This window comes from Arachis hypogaea, chromosome 7 (genome assembly GCF_003086295.3).
Source record: "Arachis hypogaea cultivar Tifrunner chromosome 7, arahy.Tifrunner.gnm2.J5K5, whole genome shotgun sequence".
In the NCBI taxonomy this organism is placed as follows: Eukaryota; Viridiplantae; Streptophyta; class Magnoliopsida; order Fabales; family Fabaceae; genus Arachis; species Arachis hypogaea.
The window spans coordinates 16,487,938-16,497,309 of NC_092042.1; the positions used below are offsets into that span (position 1 = coordinate 16,487,938).

The window sequence follows — 9,372 nt, forward strand, 5'->3', positions numbered from 1 at the left end:
TTTATTATTTAATATGAATTCGATGAAGTAGTGATTTCGATCTGAGCTGTGATTTATAGTTTAGTAGGAGATTGTGATGTTGTATGCTTTTTATTTTTTTTTATTTGTGTCAGTTGGATGCGTTCATTCATGTTAGTTGTATATATTACAATATATTCTTCTTTAGATAGATACGACTCCTTCCTTTTCTTTTCATCTTTTTACTTTTCTTTCTTCCTATAGAGCTAAACTAAAAACTAGAGCTACTAATAAAAGGTAAGGTTGAGAACGGGAGTGAAGGTGATGGTTGATTTGATGTTTGAGAGAAGGGTGGAGTGGTTGATGTTATCATCCCTGAATAGGAAGATTTCAAATGTAAGCAATGCTGATTTCCCTCCACTATCGCAAAATTTTGAATTCTGTTGTTGTGTTTATGTTGCTTTTTCCTCTCTCGATATTGTCTCTTCTCTAATTCTTTCTTTTCTGCTTTTTTTTTTTTTCTTTGTTGGTTTTTCTGCTTTCGTGTGTATTGGTTTGTTGTTTGCAATGAGTCCTTTTGTCCTTCTGTCTTCCTCCACGTGGGGGGTCTCAGGGTATGCTTGGCGTCCTCTTTGGTAATGCAGTTCCTTCAATGGTTTTTTGATGTGGCGGTTGTCTTTTCTTTTTTTTGTTTGTTTTTTTCTTCTTTTTTTTTTTTTTTGTTGTGCTTTGTTTTCGTTTTTGATGAGTTGTATGTTTTTGTTCTTTTGGATGTTCATAGTCTACCAAAATCCAGGCCACTATAAGGAAGCAACTAATACACAAGTTTAAAGATCATCTTCTTGAAGGCAGTTGTTATAAGATGAGTTATTTTGCTGTTGTTTCAAACCAAGGCTCTTATAGAGCTACAAAGCATGAGTTCAAACTCATTTTCTATTTCGTACAACAGTGACAACAATTCCTGATGATATAATACCCAAGTCTTGTTTTCTATATATCCCTTTGAAGACATATTGCAAATGAGTCAGGATCATGACTATTTAGTTGGTGAGTCTTGGCCTCGTGTCTTTCAGTTACTTCTTCAGTTTCTTTTCTTCTGAAAATTCTTTCTTACATCTTTTTTACTCCTATTAACATATCAATGTAGATGTAATTGGTCTTTGACATTGGTTGGGGAAGAGAAAAACTATGACAGGGATGGTAAAACGGTTAAGATGGTTGTTGTCGAACTTTCTTCACAAAAGTAAGTTGCTCTCATCCTTTGTTTTTGTTTCTATATTTATTTGTATTGGATTCCATTCTGAAAAAAGCTTCTACTGAGTTTTCCTTTTTTTCATGTGTAGGATGATGCTGCGATGCGCATTATTTGGAGAGTACGTGGACCAGTTAAATGATTTTCTTGCTTCTGGTTATGTTGAGCAACCGGTTGTCATTGTTCAACTTGCTAAGATTAAACTTTTTCGAGGTGTTATAACTGAATGTTATCTTATTATGTGTACGGTTATGTTATCCTAATCTTTAGATCCGTTGACATTCTTTATTACCCATAGGTCAACCTGGTCTCCAGAATGTTATGAAAGCAACAAAAATTTACTTTAATCCTGATTTGTCAGAAGTTATTGATTTTTGAAAAAGGTTTGTGTTATCCCTCCCAAATTATCTCTATGTTGCGGTCGTTTCTTTGTTTTTATTTTATTCTGTTGATGTGAAACTGATAGTATTTATTAAATCTTAGCATGGTCGAACAAGGAATTAATGGCACTCAACCTTTATTCATTGCGAATGAGGGAAAATCCGTTTCATTGGAGGATGACTTCATGCGCCTAACTAGGCGATCCACAATAGATCAATTACATGATAACAAAGAGGTTTATAAATTTTTACTTTTTTCATTCTGCCCTCTTATGTTTGAATATACTTGAAGGTGGTTTTAACTAATTTTTTTTCCTCGATTAGATTATTTTTTTCCTTCACGTGGTGTTCTGTTGTGCATGGTATGCAGGATGGGAGTTTTGTTATTATGGGTACTATCACTGATATTGTTGAAGAGGGCTGTTGGTGGTATTCCACTTGTGTGTGTGGAAAGGCAGTTTATCCTGAGTCTGGGGTCTATTTCTGTGATGTTTGCATTCATCATGTGACAAATGTGATTCCAAGGTTTCTATTTTCATAATTTGTAGCTTTTTAAATTATTACTTCTTGCTCTTTTTGTTTACTTAAATTCTAACAAGGTTTTTTATTAATTTTTCTATTTTATCGTGATATTGTTATAGGTTCAGACTTAAAGTAGCAGTTTCTGATCATACTGAACAGGGCATATCGTTTTGTTTGATCGTGAAACAGCTTATTTGCTTAAAAAAACATGTGCTGACCTTTTAATGAAGTCCAAAAGGAGCCAACTGTACGTATAATTTTTTACGTCCATCTAAATATTGAGCTATAAATAGTTATCATTTTTTATGATATTATTCATTATGACGTAGATGGTACCTCTCTGATTTTATCCTTATAGGTTCTGTGTGGAGATAGCTATCCTATTACATTTAAAATTTTAGAGGGTAAAAAAGTTTTACTAAAAGTAGATACCAAGTCCCTTGGTATAGACAAATACTTTGGAACCTTTCGTGTAAAAAGGATATGTGATGACCCAACTATTATTTCTATGTTTGAGCTTGCTGAGAATGAGAACGAAGTGACACCTGTCAAGGTTATTCTTTTTTATTCTTCTTTGCTTTTTCTTTATTCTTTGATTCTTTTATTTTTTTTATTACATTGCTCTTGCTTGAGTGTTTCTTCTTTCATTCTTTATCGAAGGATGCACATGTTCCTGGGATTGGTTTGGACATAGGTGAACCCTCTTATACACAGCCTACTTCAAAAGATGTTAAGCTTTCAGTCTTGGATAAGGATGAAAGTGTTCCTAGTCTTGATGACATTTCGATAGATATGGACGCTAATAGGAAATCTGTTGTTCCTCAAGTTTCTGGCGATAATGATGAGAATCAGGTCTTTAGTGATGAAGTTGGCTCATTGCTCAACTCAGGTGTTGAAGAAACTCAGGTCACACAGTCTAAATTTTCTATTGAATCAAATCTCTTATTCAATTTATTATTGCATTCCATTTTCTCTTTTTATTCATTGGTTGTGTTGTTTTCTATTTTTTTATCTGTCTAGGACTTCCTATCTCATCTTCTGGATAATTTGGACAACACTGATGTTTCTTTTATTTGCAATGATGTTGTGCGTTCCAAAGTAAAGAGAAACCTCGAATCAGATTTTCAGAAAGCCTTGGAGGAAACTGTTGGTCCTTCATCAAAGATGATCAAGATTGAAGATAATTTGGATGGATAGTTATTTAGCTTAAGTTAGCAGCTTTATTAGGGTTATATGACTTAAATTCCGAATTAGATTTCATATTTCTCATGCTGACTTATATTTGAAGTGTGTCCTTTTTTTTTTTGAGACATGTCCAACTGTTAGGAGAGTCACACCTTATCCCTTCATGTTTTCGTGTTTTGGTTGGTCTGTTGTAAGTATTGTTATGCTTTTTGAATTAGGAAGGGTATGTGTTAATTTCAAATGTACTTTGCTAAAGATTGGACATATTGTCATGTATTTAGAAGGACATAGGTTATAGTCAGAGTGTGGAATTATAATGTCACTTTTGTGAATGTAAGCAAGCAAGTGTAGTGAATTTTATAATATTAATGGAAGGAAATAGCTTCATTAGTCTTAATTCTTTTATATTTTTTGTATGCTGTCTTTTATTCATTTGTGTTGTTCATGATTAGTTGTTGTTATGCTCCATAATAGTCTTTGAACATGTGTTTTAATTTAACATATCATATGGTTATAGTAAATTTCAATGTAATAGTCTCATTTGATTGTATTGTAATTGATCGAATGTTTCATTTCTATTGCAAATTTGCTACTATCCTTTTGTATTTGTGCTTATATACTATTTTTGTTCCTATTGATTTATATCTCAACCTTTTTGTGTTACGTATATAAGTATACAGAGCAAGCGTGTGTGTGATTCAACAGTCTTCTCGATTACGTATAAAATGATGCGTCATTCTGTCTTTTTGTAGATTGCTGTCTTTTATTTCCTTTAAAATCATGTCTTCCAATGCTGCGGCTTCGAGGTTGAAAAGAATTAACATTTTGAAAAGGAAGAAAGCATTGAAATCTGGAAATATAAGAGGTGTGTTGTCCTTCTTTTTACTAGGTTAGAGTCGGTCATAGTTATTAATATAAGTTGATTGGTTTTACTTTTATTTTCTATTTATTTCTTCTATCCATGGCTGGTTCGTTCTTAGTTGCTAAAAGGAAACTTGGAGATAAAGCTACTGGAATTAATTATGGTAAATGTTTATACGTTTATTTCATAGAATGTGTTACTTTTAATGGAATATATGTTGTTTGTAATTCTCCTGTTTATTGGTTAACTTTATTGTTACTTCAATATAGATAAATTATTTAGTTGTCATAACTATATTCAATATTATTCACGGTATTATTATAAGAAATGATAAATAATTTTATAGTGTTGATTTGTGTGATTTGATTTCATTTTTGTTTGGTTTGAAATTGTAGAAGAATTACTAGATATTTTAGATCCTTCTATCAGTATTTCACCTGTTGATGATGTTGCTGCTGATCATCCATTATTTGCACAAAGTGAAATACAAGGTTAGGTTATTCAATTTTTTCATCTTTTTAAGTTATGCTTAGGTTCAACCTTTTTTTAAATTAATTATGGTTAACTTTAAATTATTTTTAATTCATATGTTAACATAAGTCTAGCTAACTTTTCTTCCATTTATTTTTTTAACATCTTTTTTAACAGTGTCTACAAAATTTTTTTTAATATATTTTTTTAGAAAAAATCACCTTTAATATATTTCCTAGAAAAATATAAGTAGTTTTTACAAAGTTATATATTTTTAAAAATTTTAACAATGTAATTTTTTTTAAAGCAGCTTTTTTGGTAATCATAACAAGTAGCAAGTGTTTTAAATTTTTTATTTTTTTTAAATAACCCAGTCTTATCTCTTAAGTTGTTTAAAAAAAATCTTTTTTAATATATTTTTTTAAAAAATATATGTTTTTTTAGATAATTTTTTTATTAAACCAACTTTTTAAGAAAGAATAATTTTTCTTGCAAACAAAGTTATAATAACAACTTCTAGCTATTCAATTATATTTTTAAAAATTATTAAATGTAAACTATTTTTTAAAAGCAGCTTTTCTTAGCATAAAGGATAATCATAACAAGCAGCAAGTGTTTTAGTTTTACATTTTTAACCTTTTTTAAGTTTTTCTTTTTCTTAAATAAACCAGTCTTACATAATAAATTGGTTAAAAAAAAATTTACTTTAATATATCTTTTGGAAAAATATAAGAAGTTTTACAACAGAATTTTTTTTTCTAAAATAACCTTTTTAAGGAGAAAAAATGTTTTCTTAAAAACAAAGTTATAGTAACAACTTCTAACTATTTAATTATATTTTTAAAATTTTAAACAGAATTCTTTTAAAAGCATTTTTTAAGGCATAAAGTGTAATCATAACAAGTAGCAAGTATTTTAGTCTAATATTTTTATTCTTTTTAAAATTTTTCTTTTTTTAAAAGAAAAAATTAAACCAGTCTTACATCATAAATCATTTTAAAAAAAATTCTTTTTTAATATATCTTTCAGGAAAATATAAGGAGTTTTCTAGAGAATTTCTTTTCAAAAACAACCTTTTTAAGAAAGACAAAGTTTTTCTTAAAAAACAAAGTTTTTTTTTATCAAAGATAGGAGACTCGAACCTGCAACATCTTATTTGAGTATGGAGAGACTATACCATTTGAGCTATTACTCATTGGCTCTTAAAAAACAAAGTTATAGTTTGGCTCTTAAAAAACAAAGTTATAGTTACAACTTCTAACTATTTCGAGAATTTCTTTTTTAAACCAAATTTTTTAAAAAAGAAAAAGTTTTTCTTGCAAACAAAGTTTAAAAAGCAACTTTTTAAGCATAAGGGGTAATCATAACAAGCAACAAGTGTTTTAGTCTTATATTTTTAATTACTCTTTTAATTTTTTTTAATAAACCAGTCTTATATCTAAATTGTTTTAAAAATAATTCTTCTTTAATATATCTTTTAGGAAAATATATGAAGTTTTTTTAGAAAGTTATGTACTCTTAAAAATGGGTAAATGTAATTTTTTTTCAATGGCAGTTTTTTTTAGGTAATTATAACAAGCAACAAGTGTTTTAGACTCTTAATTTTTTTAAAAAAAATAAACCAATCTTATATCATAAGTTGTTTAAAACAAATTCTTCTTTAATATATCTTTTAGAAAAATATAAATTTTTTTTAGATAATTTCTTTTCTAAAATAGCTTTTTTAACAAAGAAATATATACTTCTTCTTGCAAATAAAGTTACAGTAACAACTTCTAACTATTTAACTATATTTTTAAAAATTATTAAATGTAAATTTTGTTTAAAAGCAGTTTTTTTTAGTATAAAGGGTAATAATAACAAGTAGTATGTGCTTTAGTATGACATTTTTACATTTTTTAAGTTTAACTTTTTTTAAATAAACCAATCTTACATCATACATTGGTTCTTTAGATTGTCTTGATATTGGAGATTGTGATTGCACATGTTCCACGTATGGAGCTTCTTTTTGGTATTTAGAATGACTAGAGAAAGATTCAAGACAAGGGCAACCTGTTTTTACAATTTGCTGTGCTAAAGGTAAAATTCAATTACCATTTTTGGAGCGAGCACCTGATTTATTAGTTGAACTAATTAACGGTATTGATGCCAAAAGCCGACATTTCCAAAAGAATATACGTTCATACAACAGTATGTTCGCTTTCACCTCATTTGGGGGTAAAATTCTTAATTCTATCAATGATGGGAGTGGTCCACCACAGTTTATTGTGACTGGACAAAATTATCACAGAATTGGTAGTTTGCTGCCTAATGCTGGCGAAAAGCCTAAGTTTGCACAACTATATGTTTATGACACGGCACACGAGGTTACTAATCGGCAAAGTATTTTTAGGTATGTGTTAATTTTTATTTAAACTTTGAATTTAAAAAAAATTAAGATGTATGTGTGTTGTTATGATTCTTATGTTCTTTTTATGCCAGTCATACATTTGATATAGATACAGAATTGATTGTTCGATTGCTCCAAATGATTGATGAACATAATGTTATTGCAAAGTCATTTCGAAGAGTTCAAGAATTCCATGAGTATCATCCTTCAGAAGTTTACTCTCTTAGATTATTTTGTCAAAGGAGATCTGATCGGAGAGTCTATAATTTTCCATCATGTGATGAAATAGCTACTTTAATAGTTGGTGATTTTGATAGTTCTGATCAAGGAAAGGATATAATCCTTCGATCTGTAGATGGTCAATTGAGACGAATTTATGAAAATCACCCTTTATATTGGCCATTGCAATATCCTTTACTTTTTCCTTATGGTGAAGATGGTTTCAAAAAGAACATACCTTATAGAGGTGTTCAGAATATCAATATTCGTGGTAGAAGGACAAAAGTTTCATTGCGTGAGTTCATATGTTTTCGTTTGCAAATGAGAGAGATAGAAGAAAGTATTATTCACAAATCTAGAAGGTTGTTCCAACAATTTATTGTTGATAGTTTCTCTATGGTTGAGTCACAAAGGCTTTATGAGATAAGGCAAAAACAAAATACTATTCGCAGAGAATTTTTAAACGGAATTGAAGAAGCCATGCAACGTGGTGATATTGAAGCTTCATCAATAGGTACAAGAGTTATTTTACCTTCTTCTTTCACTGGTGGCAAAAGATACATGTTTAACAATTGTCAAGATGCAATGGCTATTTGTAAGCATTTTGGTTATCCGGATTTATTTATGACAATGACTTGCAATCCAAATTGGTCTGAATTTCAAAGATATACAAGTATTGATGGTATTCCTATTGTTGATCATCCGGATATTTCGTGTCGAGTTTTCCATGCAAAATTGAAGTGTTTACTCACTGATTTAAAAGATGGTGTTTTCTTTGGGCCACTTAATGCAGGTGCATAAATGTTACTTACATTATTTTTAAAATGTTTAGTTGTGAATGTTGTTTACAAATTTTGGTTTATCATTTTAATTTAGGTATGTATACGATTGAATTCCAAAAGAGGGGACTACCACATGCACATATTGTACTTTGGCTTGATGGAAGGTCAAGATTACAATCAATTGAGATAATAGATGAACTTATATGTGCTGAGCTTCCTAATCCTACAAGATATCCTCAGCTTTATGATGTGGTAACAAAATTTATGATTCATGGTCCTTGTGGTCAACTTAGGTTTAATTCTCCGTGTATGCGTGATGGTAGGTGTTCTAAATTTTATCCAAAGAGGTTTAGTGAACAAACTTCTTTTGATGAAGACGGTTATCCTATTTACAGACGTCGTGATCTTGGTGTTACATATGAAGCTTATAGTGTTCAGATTGATAATAGATTTGTTGTCCCTTATAATCCTTTGCTTTTAATGAAGTATCGTGCTCACATCAATTTGGAGTTTTGCAATAAGTCAAATGTGATCAAATATTTATTCAAATATGTCAACAAAGGTCCTGATCGTGTTACAGCCACAGTTAGCAATGTTCATGTTGGGAACCAAAATACTCGTGTTCTTGATGAAATTAAAGAGTATTTTGATTGTCGATATCTATCTCCGTGTGAGTCTGTATGGAGAATTTTTGCATATGATATTCATCATAGATGGCCATCTATTCAAAGGTTAACTTTCCATTTGCCAAACCAGCAACATATTATCTTTGATGATCGTGACACTATAAGTTCTATTCTTGTGAGGAATAAGGAGTTGGTTACCATGTTTATAGCTTGGATGTTAGCAAATAGGGTCTATCTCGAAGGGAAAGATTTGACATATGTTGAGTTCCCACGGCATTTTGTTTATATTGTTGATAATAGGGAATAGAAACCAAGACAAAGGGGATTTTCAATCGGTAGATTGAGTTTTGTTCCCCCAACTGCGGGTGAATTGTTTTATATGCATTTGTTATTAAATGTACAAAGAGGGTGTACTAGCTTTAAGAGCATTAGAACAGTTAATGGGACTACTTATGATACATTTCAAGAAGCATGTTCTGCATTAGGATTGTTGACTGATGATAATGAGTTTGTTGAAGCTATTAAAGAAGTTGCTCTGTTAGGAACAGGCTTGCAACTCAGACGATTATTTGTAACATTATTATTGTCAGCTTCAATCAGTAGACCTTTATCTGTTTGGAATCAAACTTGGGTGTATTTATCTAATGACATTCTTTATCATAGAAGGATTCAGCTACAATATCCAGGTATTTTATAAAAGAAACGAATTTACTTTATTTGTTTCAA

The 9,372-nt window shown here is 30.0% G+C and overlaps 1 protein-coding gene across 1 annotated transcript; it reads left to right on the top strand.

Moving 5' to 3' along the window:
* The first annotated feature begins 4,077 nt into the window (after positions 1–4,077).
* On the top strand, positions 4,078–8,953 carry LOC140174299 (uncharacterized). Its single transcript, XM_072198724.1, has 5 exons — positions 4,078–4,162; positions 4,555–4,650; positions 6,710–7,022; positions 7,112–8,031; positions 8,115–8,953. The coding sequence occupies exons 1-5, from the start codon at positions 4,078–4,080 to the stop codon at positions 8,951–8,953; spliced, it is 2,253 nt and encodes a 750-aa protein (XP_072054825.1).
* Positions 8,954–9,372: the final 419 nt, after the last annotated feature.